Source organism: Nelumbo nucifera, chromosome 2 (genome assembly GCF_055504915.1).
Source record: "Nelumbo nucifera cultivar China Antique chromosome 2, China Antique-T2T, whole genome shotgun sequence".
Lineage (NCBI taxonomy): Eukaryota > Viridiplantae > Streptophyta > Magnoliopsida > Proteales > Nelumbonaceae > Nelumbo > Nelumbo nucifera.
The window spans coordinates 10,860,455-10,874,977 of NC_142650.1; the positions used below are offsets into that span (position 1 = coordinate 10,860,455).

The 14,523-nt window shown below is 40.9% G+C and overlaps 1 protein-coding gene across 1 annotated transcript; it reads right to left on the reverse strand.

The window, feature by feature from the left end:
- Positions 1-1,167: 1,167 nt before the first annotated feature.
- LOC104597315 (pyruvate decarboxylase 1-like) lies at positions 1,168-3,971 on the reverse strand. The gene is made up of 6 exons (XM_010258789.2): positions 3,468-3,971; positions 3,218-3,381; positions 2,388-3,038; positions 2,081-2,198; positions 1,764-1,952; positions 1,168-1,634 (listed from the first exon to the last, which is right to left on the reverse strand). The coding sequence occupies exons 1-6, from the start codon at positions 3,915-3,917 to the stop codon at positions 1,464-1,466; spliced, it is 1,743 nt and encodes a 580-aa protein (XP_010257091.1). The 5' UTR covers positions 3,918-3,971; the 3' UTR covers positions 1,168-1,463.
- Between the last annotated feature and the right edge of the window lie 10,552 nt (positions 3,972-14,523).

Consider the following 14,523-nt stretch of genomic DNA (forward strand, 5'->3'; position numbering starts at 1 on the left):
AGAGCCATCGTCCGTCGTCGCATCCGCCTTTGGCAACGTTGCTGGAGGTGGCCAAATGTCATGGTCTGATACAGGCTTAGCCTTGTCTATGCTTGGCAGGCTTACGTTAAGGGACATTACCGTCATTTTCGCTTTTAAGATTTTTAGGAGAATTGATGTTATCTTCAGGCAGACCACCAAAAGCTTAACGTACTCTTTGGTGGAGCCATCTCTTCCGCTACAGAACTATCCCCGTGACACAAAGGCAGAGGTGGCGGTGGCAGTGCTGTTGGTTTCTCTGTCCAATGCCGCCACCTCTAATGAACAAATGGAAAGAAGAAGAAAATGAACAATGTTTGTGCCCTTTATTGATATTATTTTTAATAAGTTAACGTATTTTTTATTTTTTTTAAATATATTACTTTTATTAAATCCGTAGTTAATCGAATCAATATATATATATATATATATATATATTATATTTATACATTTATTTTTAATATATATATAATAAAAATAAAAAATCGATAAATCAAACCAATGATTTTCTAAATCAGTAGTTATAAGTGATTGACTTCAATTAGATTTCGTTTATCGGTTTTCCAAAAACCAATACTGTTGATTCAATTTGAAAAATAAGTTAACAGTTCCTTTAACCGAAAGGTAAAGCACTCCTATTTCAAGATCGGCTTCCAGGACAAACCTGTACCCCACACCGTTTTAACGGTATTTCTTAATCTGTGTTGAGAATATCTCCCCATGAAATAAAGTAAGTAAGTACGGAAATATTCTCAATTCAATACAGTAAAAACTGCTTGAACGACTAGATGAATCAACTGCGAACAAAACACATTCCAACATCCTCCGTTGATCTTATACCCCACTTCTCATATTATGGTGGGCCCTACTCAGAGGGTGTTGGAACGCGATTTGTTGCAGGTAATTCCAATTTCCAACTCGATCCCGGCCTAGGGTTGGCAGCAAATGTGTTGTATCATTTAAAAACCTAGACGTAAAAGTTTCAAACCAACCAGCTTAACCAAGGTTTTAAAAATCGGATCGGACATAAAACCGTTTGTCACTGATATCTGTGTTGAACGGTCTGATCTTCGATGGCCCATTCAGATTTAAAAAATAAAAAATAACTAAAAATTATTGTCTGAATTGACGGTTCGATTGACTGATTCAGTGGGTGGCTGATCAAATCAACAATTTCTGGCTCACGAACAGTTTTTGGATGAAACGGAACTAGTTACCTGACTGTTCCCGGGTCAACCGGTCCGAAGGTCCTGTCCGGTTTTCAAAACCATGAGCTTAACTATTAGAAACTGTTGTTAATGTTGGTCGGAAACAGAGAAAATTGCGAAGTGTCCGTTTCATAAAAGAGGAGCGACAAAGAAGGAATTTAATAGAAAAGAACGACAGCGATAATACAATCATAACTGTTAAGTCTTGAACTAGAAGAAACAACGCCTCCAACTCTACTACTGAGGGTTGGGATGACGGCCGTTTGCTGAAGCGACCCTTGATCCCCATTCAAGCAACTCTTTGCTTGTATCATCTTTGTGCACAATTACCTCTATGAAGCACAAACAATCCTTCTTATCTCCCGTCGCCGTCTTGATCGCTTCCACAAGCTCCTCTTCATATCGAACCTGCATTAATTAATTCCCACATTCCAAACACATGGGGACAGTTAGTACTGGTTTAATTTCCCCTGGGTTTAATTTGTCTATATCATTAAAAAAAAAGAAAAACCTTGAATCCAGGCCAGTACTTCCCACCTTAGATGTCCAGCAATTCCCTTCACCGTTATGGATTGCATCAATAAGTCCGGTGTAGTCCCAGTTCTTGATAACATTGTAGGGACCGTCGTGGATCTCAACCTCTATGGTGTACCCTCCGTTGTTTATGACGAAGATGATACTTTTCTGCCCACAACGCAGCATTGTCGACACGTCCTGTGCTGTCATCTGCTCATCAAAAGTTTCCATAGTTGGTAACTTCGACAGAAATAACAGCTACAGTGAATTGTTTAGATGCCAGGTGCAGAGATACTGATAACACACACCCGGACCAGGAGCAAGCAATAGTTAGTTACCTGGAAGCTTCCGTCACCTATGCAAGCAATTACTCGCTTGTTGGGCACAGCCTGTGCATAACCGAGGGTTGCTCCCACAGACCATCCAATGGATCCATATTGCATCTGGAACTCATACCTGCAACATCCATCCATCCATTACTTGCATATTGTTAGACTTAGAGACAGACATGCATAATTATTAATATATATATATATATATATATATATATATATATATATATATAGTCAAATACAATACAGTTATACAGAGGCAGATCTAACATAAAATCTCAGAGCTAGCGTTCGTCTGTGTCTATTTGCCTACCCGCAGCCCTCCGGCAACTTGAGTTTTTGGCAGTTAAACCAGGAGTCTCCTGTCTCTGCAATCACCGTCGTGTCACTTGACAGCATTTCCTGTATGTGCTTGAACAGAAGGTTAACCCGCAAAGGCTTTTGGGGCTCACATTCGGCAGGTTGGCCATGTGGCACAAAGATCCGGTGGTAGTTGTCGTATGCCGTTGTGTTGCGTGTTAGCTTCTGTGCGAGTTCCAGAAGGAAATCCTTCATCATAATGCACCCAAAAGCAGGGCCATTACCAATAATAACCCGATCAGGTTGAACAACGATCGACTTCTCCTTCTTGAGGAGCAGCGAATACCCAACTGAACTAAAGTCATTGAAAATGGGGCCTGCAAATAGGTAAGCATCTGCCGATTCCACAATCTCAGCGCAGAAGCTGGTGCTCACGGCACCCCAGTAAGTACCAATGAACCGAGGGTGGTGCTCTGGTACAAGCCCTTTAGCAGAAGGCATCACGGCAATAGCATAACCACAGGCATCCGCAAGTTCAACAAAGGCATCAGTAGCCTTAGCCACCCGGAGCTTCGGCCCCCCCACCATGACGGGCTTTACTGCCTTGTTCAAGAACTCCACCGCGGCTTCAACTGCTGTTTGTAGACCCATTTTATTACTCAATCTGAACCATACCATTTCAGCAAATAAATGTACGTACGTTTAAATCAAATTGTGTCTATGATCTCCGCAACTGATCAAAGTAATCTTTTGATGATAATTAATTATTTATCAAGGGACTAGACGTAATTAATTACTTAGAATTATCATCAGGACTCAGGAGACGATATATATTGAAATTACCTGGGTGTCAGGGAGAATGGGATGGGATCACGACGAAAAGTAGGATAGGGGATTGCCGTCAAGTTGCAGCTGACGCTAATATAAACAGGTTTGCTTTCTTTCAAAGCCGTGGATATGGCTTTATCGATCAGTTCGTGAGAATCTTCCAAGTTATTCACTACTGCCTAGGATGCAGCAACACATAGTAACCTGATCATTAAATTTACTACAAAAGTCGTGGATATGGCTTTATCGATCAGGGTAGGATTACCTGGTAGCAGGTGACAGTCTGGAAACATCGAAGTTCTTGGCTGAAATCCGGCAAGCCAATGGTATGATGGATAATTCTGTTGGTGCCGTAGTCGTTAGAGTTGGGGCCTCCGACGATGCAAATGACGGGAAGATTCTCGCTATAAGCCCCGGCGATGGCGTTGATGACACTGAGACCACCAACGGTGAAGGTGACAACACAAGCCCCAACGCCACGGGAGCGGGCATAACCATCTGCAGCGTACCCAGCATTGAGCTCATTACAGCAGCCAATAAGGTTGAGGCCAGGCTGGGCAATGAGGTGGTCGAGAAGGATTAGGTTGAAATCACCGGGGACGGAGAAGACATCGGTGATACCGATCTCGACGAGCCTATGAGCGATGTGGCGGCCAAGTGTTGGCCCAGACGACGCAATCACGGAAGCGGGGCCGACGTTGATTTTGCTCTCCATTGTCGGCTGTGTCTTCTCTCAGGGAAATTAACAATTACAGAGAATCAGATGAGGACTGCCTTGGGCTTGGAGGGTTATATATACATGCATTGATTTAGGTAGTAAGTAGTTCGCGATCGTGAGACCTGGGACTGTGTTGGAGACGGTCAATGAAACACAGACACGACACGATTCCCTTATTTTGTTGGACGGTCGCAGGACTCGCAAGAAAATTCTGCGAGTGGAGCAGATGCAACCTCAGGGAATTGAAGAATACTAACGGAAAACAGTAGGTTCGAATTCGATGGAACTGCCTCCGGGAAAAGGGGTCATCGTCTTTCAGTTTCAGGCATGCAGTCATCACCATTGCAAAACCCCGGGGACATAGTACTTGCATGTATTATGTATATTCTGCAGACTGCAATTCATATATTCCATCTAAACGAGCCTCGTATAATCAATCTACTGGTGAGTCGTGGAATTTGTATTACTTACAGATTATTTTTCTTCCGACTTCCATTTCCTGTTCTTTTCGTACAGGGAATTAATTTGGATACTCCGGTGAACTGAACTGAACGATTATTCTGTTTTTCTTTTGGCGAGGATTGCAATTGGTGGTTGTTGTCACTGTTATTATTTGCTTTAAGCTTTGTTGTCATGTATGAATATATAGTTGGTATCGTTGATTCGTAGAACTCCACAGAAGAATTAAGATATCAGTTTAAATCTGTTTACCGAGATGCTCTTCACTTAACCCACTTGTGTCTTTGATAGCTTCTTAATTGATAATATATTAACAGAAAATGGGGTTTGTGTTAGATTTACGACTTGGGCTTAGCTATAAGCCTATAAGGTTGTGTTTGATTTGAAAGAAAAGGAGGTCCCTTTCCCTTCCTTTTTTTTTTTCAAACCAAATTTGAGAATCATATATATTGCAAAAAATGATTTTATGACCATAAATTTTTGCTCCTACTATCCAATTTAATTTGTATCAATCTGTCTCAATGTATTGGGTATTCGCAGTAAGAGGTTTCAAAATTGTCCATTTATATCCGAACAAATCTGGCCGGAATTCTTGAATATTGGATCATAGCTTTCATGAAAAATGAAGTTTAGAAATTAAACCGGATCCCTAGTAGGCTCTGGACAAGGTATTTGCATTGGGTGCTCAACTTCAGTTACAGGAGATGGGTTCAAGTTTTTGGTTCCTGTTTCCTATGACAACTGATGATAATATAGAATTCTTTTTGCACCAATTTCCCTTAGGTTGTGGACTGCCGCTAAAGATCAATATTTCTAACGGCAGTCCCCAACTAGCCCTTTCAAAAACAACAGCCGATAGAAATGTATTTTTTTGTAGTGAAATGTGTTTAGAGAAATGATGAAAGAAGAAAGGATCCTCATACTTCTGTATTTTAGAATCCCTTAGGTTGTGGACTGCCGCTATAGATCAATATTTCTAACGGCAGTCCCCAACTAGCCCTTTCAAAAACAACAGCCGATAGAAATGTATTTTTTTGTAGTGAAATGTGTTTAGAGAAATGATGAAAGAAGAAAGGATCCTCATACTTCTGCATTTTAGAATGTAAAGTCTCATAAATTCCAAATAACATGATTCAATTTATGTTTAACAATTGATTCAATATGATAATTCCTTGGATAATGGTTTGAACTTAATCTAAAATTAAACAACAAACCATTTTTTTGTGTAAGTACACGAGGAGGAATCATTTTTTTATAATTTTACAAAAAAAAAGAAATTGTACAATCAATTCACATGTGATATTAGATGTGTGTTCCCTTTCCTCTTTTTTAATATTTTTGTTTTTTATTTTTTTTCCTAGAACTCCTACATTCTCTCTTCCACTCTATCATGTTTTTACTTCCTCAAGATTCACTCTTTTCTCTCCTACCTTTTCTCACACCCAAAGCTGTTTTTTCCTTGTAAAATTTTCTCTCTCATCCCTAAAATTTTGTTAGTCATACATGTACATACATATAATCTGATATATGTTTTAAAGAAAAGCCGGTCCACAGATAGCTAAAAACATTGTTAATATAGTATTTAGAAGTGTAAGTAAATTTTAATTATTTAAAATAAAACATACATAGATTAATTTGAGTCCCACACTCTCAAATTTGGTTAATTTCTTATTCGATTTAGAAAGCTCAAATTAATTAATTACAAAACAAAGTAATTGTAGATTGCTGATTATTCAAATAAAGAAACCCAGAATGAAGGCTTTCTAGAAACAAAATTATGAAGCTTTATCAGACCAAGGTTTAGCTTTCAAATAAAGGTGTCGATAGACGAGTTTTGGATTGAACCCCGTCCAGTCCAAATTCAATTTGAACGGATTGTACAAACCAATAAGACATATTGGATTGGACCAATCCAGTCCAAAATATTTTTTAAATTGGATTGGACCTGATCTGTCCGTAATAAATTTATATTGGATTAGATTGGATTAAGCCAATATCTAGTCCATTGATATAAGATAAAAATATAGGTGTCAATGGACCGGATTCGGGTTGAAATCAATCTAAATCAAAACGAACTTGAACAGATTGAATGGTTCAGACATTGAATTGGACTGGTCCAAATTAGTCCACAATATTCATTGGATTGAATTGAACCAGATCCATTTATAATGAATTCACATTGGACTCGATTGGATTGGACCAAATCCAGTTCAATTGACACCCCTACTTTCAAATACATGGTTAGCCTCCAACTTAGAAAAGGAATTAGGGGTAAATAAATTTTAACACAGAATCATTATATTTTTTTAATAACAAATTACATCTAAAATAAAAACCTTACTTCATCTATCAAAATATATATATATATATAGAAAACTCAAATAAAACCTAGCACAAGGCTTTCAATGAACCCATGAAAGCCTAATTTGAATTATTTACTACAAATCAAACCTAAACTTGATCTGCTGAACCAAATATTAATATAAAATCCAACCAAATTTACCACATGAACATGGATCCCAAATAAAAAATACGCAGAAATAGTTGCATCGTACCCAGTACTGGTAAGTATTTTTATATTTTTGTAGCAGTTTGTATTTTTATAACAATATACCCAAGTTTTAGTAGTTTTAAACTTGAAAATCGTCTGACATATGTAGTATGAGGATGTCATCTCAAGAAAATTCTATTTTTTAGGGGTTTTTACTGTTCAGTCCACCTTCAGAAATTTTAGCTCCACCGTACAGTTGGGGGTAAGTGCCAGTTCGGAATTGATGTCAATTCACGGGTGGATTTGGGTGTTATAGGTGTATAAGTGGAGGTGTTTATAATTTTGAATTGTTGTAATTCTTCAATTTAATTCAGAATTCTAAGGTAGGATGCAGTCTACTTATCTTTTTTTTTTTTTTTTAAATCTTGATAGGTTAGGAAAAAGACACAAAAAGCAAGGAACTACATCAATCTTGGGCTCTGCCCTAGTGACCTATACTACAAACTAGCGGAGCCCCAATATCCAATATGAAGACAAAAGGAATGAATGGAAATATAAACCTTTACATCATTTGTTGAAGGAAAAATGAAGATGCTAGAGAGAGAGGGGGGTTAATTTCTATTAATATATATATATATATAGAATATTAGGTTTTTAAAATATATAATTATATTATATATAATATATATTTTTTAATTTTAATTTCAACTTTTAAATGAAAATTTGAAATTTGATGCCAAAAAAATTTTTTTGACAGAAATAGTGGGGCAAGGTATCTTTAACACCTTGGGACAAATAGATTGTGAAAGGTTATCCCCCACCCCCTCCAAAAAAAAAATTCTGACCACTAAGCACAAAGTTATGACCTCCAAAAATTGGGATAGAAGCTAAAATAAATGAATAAAACCAACCGGTCTTTTGAAATCTGGATTGGTTTATTAGTTCCCCGATTGGCCAATTATGGCCAGTTTTACTAACTCCCAGCTTTTAGAGCCTAAGGCTGCATATGGAAGTGATGTAAATCAAGAACAATATAAAAATTTATGCCAGTTCGGTTTTATTGGCGTTTGGATGGAGTGTAAATGAAGATCGATGTAAAACTCCACTCCGGTTTAGATTTGTCAGCGTTTGGATGTAGTGGAGTTTATGTGGTGAATCAATTTAAAACCTCATCAAACATAAAGTTTTACATCAATTATCGATGTAAATACTACATTAATAAAATCAATATAAAGTTTTTCAATATATAACGATCACTTCCTCACGGTTCTGTGTAAAATGCCATTGATGTACTTTTACACCAATTCCAAATGAAGCCTAATTGAACTGGCCAATAGACCGATTAACAAATTTTTAAATCGGACTGACTGGCCTGGTCCAATTCTCTAAACACTACATGAAATAATAGCCGTCAGCATAGCTACATCCGGCAAAATATGAGTCATTGGGCCAAAAATACGGATTACTGTGGCAGAGCTGCCCCGGTGAATCAGTGGTCACACACCTCCAATGACAATTTTCGATTCACCTTCAATCCATATACTTTTATATCTGTTTTCGGCAATCTTGATCTCAAAAACTTTGGCAGCTGTACTTGGGGGCCAAGAGGGTAAACTTTGGCTGTTTTGATTAAACAGCCTAGGCAGTTTTTATTTGGGAGTATTGCACATGACACGTGGCCCCATTCAGTCCCCTATTTGTCTTTTAAATTAAAAATTAAGCATTCATTGCAATTACTCATTTACTCTTTTCTCCTATACCCATGCTAACATATCGTGCACAACTATACATGAAGTATTTTTTTCTTTTTTTTGATAATGATGATGTGCGATTTAGAAGCTCCTAGCTGGAAGATGACCTAGACTTTAGTCGTGTAGCGAGTTCGATCAAGCTGCAAGACAGAGGATTAGAGCACCCAGGGCGGTTAACTCGATGAGGTCGCTGCAATGCATAATTCAGTACTATGTCATGATTGCGAGCTAGAATTTGAGTGCTAGAGAGCTTGGATGAAAGTAATCGTGCGTACCTGGACCATGGAGGGATTGATGCCATTATATAGCTGAGCTATTGTGGGTTTCCCGGAACAGTTCCGAGATCTACGGTCTGAATGGACGATATCCATTTCTGCTTTAGTCGGGGAGTAACGTATCAGTCAATGAACCTTATTATCGCCGCCCGATTCGGACGGGGAGAAGATAAGGCTTGTCGTTATGCGGTATGATCCCGTAATATTCAAAGTCTGTTAGGAAGCAATGGGGATTGATTACGTGTCACTTCGGTTCCCGGGCCCCGAGCTCCACTTACCGCGGACTAGGCTCCCCTTGTTGAGTTGTCATCCTACAAGCAGATCGCGTCCACGTGACTATTATTTACTAGGTTGTGCCAAATTATACCTCATCAATTGCCCCCCACTCCTCGTGGCAGGGGTCTTAGCCCGGCACGGGGAGTTCACGACGAGCTTAGGTGGATTTGGCACAGAATCTAGGTGATGTGGAGGGGGAGTCGTTGGTTGGACCTGCTCGACCATTCGGATCAACCAGGAAGTGATCCAGATCGCGTACCCGGTACTCGCAGACGTCAAGCCGATTATAGACTCCACGTACATCAAAACACGCGCTAAATCGATTTCAACCTCGGGAGCGTGCAATTGATTTTCCTAGGAGCTGTCGGATCGTGTTGATCTTAACCGTTGATTCCCGAATATACTAGTTATAAATAGGGGCCAAAGGGCCCATTTTCTTCGCCACAAGTCCACAAGTCCACAATTTTTGAGGTCACGCTCAAGTCTTCCATTTCGATATCAGCCTTTTTTGGGTCCGAGGTCGCTTCCCTTTCTTCGGTCTTCCTTTTGGTGAGTTCACATTCCTTTGCTTTTTCCTTTTGATTCCGTTGTCCTTTCCTTTAATGTGTCTAGCCTTAGCTTAGATAGTCTTCTAGATAGGAGTGACGAGTCTGCTAGGGCCGAGGTGGGTACCTCGGCTCACACCGTGGATCCTCATCCTACCGAGGTTGTCACTTCAGGACAGGATGTGGTCCTTAGTCCGCCCAAGGTGGACTCACCTCGGTGGGAGCGAGAAGCTTCTGGTAAATCGGATTCCACCTCACACTGAGTTCGGCTGCCAGATAACTTCGGCCCGTCGATAATGACGACAAACAGGCTCCTAGCCTTAGTAGCCCGATACAAACTTCCTAGTGACCTTATGTATAGCATCCCCTTAGGCAACTTTTCTTGGGATCATGATCACAACGAGATTGTGGTCTTGGAGGAGCAGCTCATAGCCGGTCTGCGTCTTCCACTTCACCCTCTTATAATTGAGATCATTAAATTCTTTAACATTACCATAGACCAGCTACACCTGAATTCTATCCGTAATATCGTAGGGACCATTTCTCTTTTCCATGATTACAACTGTCCCCTTGAATTCGACGTCTTCTCTTCGATCCTTTCCATTAAGAAAAACTCATCCTGTGTTCTGCCCGAGCGCAGGCGAACTGGTCGGTTGGATGGCTGGGCTTTGTTGTTGCATCATTTCTTGTTGATCAACGGTGAGTCTTGTGATGTCGCCACTATTGCTTTTTTCAGTAGAGTGACATTTGTACTGTTGGCCTCCGTGTTGCTGGCACTTCGATCTTACATCGAATAGTAGGGCAAGCTGGTTCAGAGATTCTTCTCGCCACTTCCTCTTCGTCATGCATTCGATGCTGGTTGTTGCGAGAAACCGAGGGGTCTCTCTTGGAGACCGCACCTCGGACCTCGAATCGGTGCTCCACATGGGAAATCTGCCAGTTGTACCTCTCGAGCTGGCTGGGTTCGGGCCTATTCCTCGGGCTTTCTCTTCGAGAAACAAGGGGAGTACGTTGGTCACCTACGACACCCTGGGGCGAGCTTCGTCTCGAATGGGGGACCAGTACCTGCGAAGTTCTCTCCCTATGGGGAGGGGACTGGTGTTGGTTGTTCGCCAACTAGTTTGGTTAAAGAGGTGGGAACTGCTGTTGATACTGTTGATAAAAGTAATATTGCTGGAAGTGATGAATATGTTGCATCTGAATCTGCATTGTTTGAACGCTTTGAACAAGTTCGTTGAACTGGGAGTGTCCAATACCAAGGGGAATCACGGAAGGCTCCGAGAATGTGGCGCTCACCTGAGGGAGTGGGACACTCACCTGTTGGGCAGTGTGGGGTGCGAACAGTGATGGAACCCCGGATGCGGTCAGAGGAATGGTGAATTGGTCGATTGTCACCGAGGGTCCTTGGGGAGCGACTATATGCTGCTCTTGCCCGCCAGTGATGTTTATGTTACCCTTATCGTTGTGGCTGAAAGATGCCATTGAGGTTGAGACTGAGTTTGAGACTATAAAGAAATTGGGATGACCTTTCGATCGTTTCCCACAGATGACGCCAATTGATGATGCACGATCTGGAAGCTCCTAGCTGGAAGATGACCTGGACCTTAGTCGTGTAGCAAGCTAGACCAAGCTGCAAGACAGAGGATTAGAGCACCCGGGGCGGTTAACCCGGCGAGATCACTCCGATGCTTAAGTCAGTACTGTGTCGTGATTACGAGCTAGAATTTGAGTGCTAGAGAGATTGGATGCAAGTAATCGCACGTACCTAGACCAAGGAGGGATTGATGCCATTATATAGCTGAGTTATTGCGGGTTTCCCGGAATAGTTCCGAGATCTATGGCCTGAATGGACGAGATCCATTTCCACTTTAGTCGAGGAGTAACGTATCAATCAATGAACCTTATTATCATCACCTGATTCGAATGGGGAGAAGATAAGGCTTGTCATTATGCGGTATGATCCCGTAATATTCGAAATCTGTTGGGAAGCTATTGGGATTGATTATGTGTCACTTCAGTTCCTAGGCCCCAAACTTGATTAGGCGCCGATGTGACTTTATGCCGAGCTCAGCATACTGTTGACTAGGCTCCCCTTGCTGAATTGTCATCCTACAGGTAGACTGGGTCCACATGACTTTTATTTACTACGTCGTGCCAAATTACACCTCATCAGATAAAAAGGCTTAGAAGCCAGCAATTCATTAAGAACTCTCAGAAGAGTTAGCAAAAACAATTTTCTTTAGAAAAAAAAAAAAACAGATGACCAGGTATAGGTAGAATTGCATGACAAACTAAACCATGCCAAAGCATGAGCCGCCTTGTTAGTCGATCTAGGGAAGAAGACAACTGAGAACTCCGGGTGAGATGTTAAGATGTTCTTGCAGCTAATGAAGAGAGTTCCTACACTCCACGGAGGGATATTATTATCCTCCAACAAGAAGTTGATGATGAAAGAAGCGCAGTCACCCTCGAATATGGCATTGGTGATTCCACATGAAATTGCAAATTGAAGACTTTCTAGTAAGGCACATGCCTCAAATTCTAGGGAAGAGCATGAGCCAGAGGGAATGACACAAGCAAATATTAGGCTTCCATCAAAGTTGATTTTCACCAGGCCAACTGGAGGCTTACTCCAACAGCGAGGTGGGTTTGGGTCTGAGACACGCGACGGCCTAAGTGGGGGAGGATACACACCAACCAAGGATGTAGCAGTGAAATCTCAGGCTTTCTCAATAATTAATTCCGGGGACCAACTAATGCCACGAAATATAGCCAAATTACGGGCCAGCCAAGGATGCCAGATTAAGGAGAAAGCCAGCGGGTATGACTGGAAGGGGTTAGAGAGCACAGGAGGACTCAGGGAGATCCAAGAAGAGATCAGATCCGGGAAATGCTTGAAGCGATCAGATCGTACACCCAGTTCGGAACCAAACCAAACAGCTTTCCCAATGGAGCAATTGAGAAATAAGTGATCGACAGATTCCCCCTCCGTACCACAAAGCGGGCAGGAAGAGTCGAAATTGGGGATCCACTTCTTTAATCTGTTTCTTGTGGGGATCGCAGCATTAAGGGCTCTCCAGATAAAGATCATGATCGTGGGACAGACCCATTTGAACTTCCAGAAATTTTCCCATTCACACCCCTCAAATAGGACTGATGCATTAGAGGAGGAAGGTTGTTCAGAAACAAGTAAGCGGTAAGCTGAAGAGGTGGTGAATTGCCCGTCGGGGGTGAGAGTCCAAACAAGTTGATCTTCCATGATATTGTTCTGTAGAGGAAGAGCCAAGGAGAGGATCTCTTGAGCATCCTACGGCTGAAAGAGGTGATTAACCAACTCATGGTTCCATGACATCGAGTGGTGGTTGATGAGTTCAACTACTTTCAAAGGAAAGTGGTTGAGATGCCGGCCAGAAGGAATCGGAGCCTTTGATAGCCATGGATCCGAAAACGCATCAACACTCCAACCATTACCAATGATCCAGCGGCAGCCCGAACGTAGATGGGATCTGCAAGTAAGAATACCGCGCCAGATGTAGGACATCCTCGGTTTTGGTTTAGCATTCCAGAAATTTGAGACCCTTAGATATTTGGCGTGGAGAACTTTTGCCCATAAAGCTGAAGGAGATGTGATTAATCTCCAGCCCAATTTCATGATATGGGCAGTGTTGGAAAGCTCAAAGTCCCGAAAGCCAAGCCCACCACAAGCTTTTGGTCTATAAATTTTGGACCACTTGTATTGTGGTGTGGAATCGCTTGGAGAGTGGACTTAATGAGCACAGATCTGCCAGCATGGGTGAGGGTACGCTTTTGGATTTAAGTTTTTCAACTAACAACTTCTACACCTCGGTTTTGGATCTGCCCATAGTTAAGGGGCCACCCAGATACTTTTCATTGGAGCTCACCGACTCTTAACACCAAAAGTCGAGAGAATCACTTTTCTTTTTCTTCTATGAGAATTTGCACTAAAGTGAATAGCAGATTTTGGAGATTTATTTCCTGTCCCGACCATTTACAAAATGAACCAAGCACTTCCAAAATCTTGTTAGCATCCGAGGAGCAGCACCTACCGAAAATGACATGGTCATCCGCAAAGAGCAAGTGAGTGAGTTTAACACCTGAGTTGCCAAATATAAATATTAAAACAATCTTTTAATACCATGTTCTTTTCATTGGGATTTATAATGGTTCCAGAAAAATAGGGCCGCCATAATTTGGCTAGTGTTAGGGTTCGGGTCTACTGAAAATTTAGGGCAAAAATGGTATTGTTATTTTTATTAAATTTTTTTAAATGAACATTAGGGTCAACATTGTCATTTTCCACCGTTATCTAATAAAAGATTGATTAAATCCATTGTAAATTTTGTATGTGTTTGGTACCATTTATGTTTATTGAATAAACGTTTGTACTTTATATGCTGGTAAAACCGAAAAATGCAATAATTGCAACCGTTTATGACAATTGGGCACCACTAGGCGCCACTTCAGCGTAACAGTAAATAAACGCCTAGTCGTTTGTGGAAACTTCAAAAATTAACTTCTACAAACACCTGGCATGCACTTAAACCAAAGTTCACTTTTTACATTTTCGAAGAGCAAGAGAGAAAATGATGAGATGGTGCCCACGTGGCACCATCAATAAACGTTTACTGAATAAACATAAACGTTACCAAACATCACCTATAAGTGGTGTTTTAGTAAAATGCTAACTATAGGGTAGATTTAGTAAAGGGATGAAACTATAAGAGGTATTTTAATAAACGTCTCTTTCTATTATTTAGCTTTTGCTTAATAAATCCCGTGCATCAC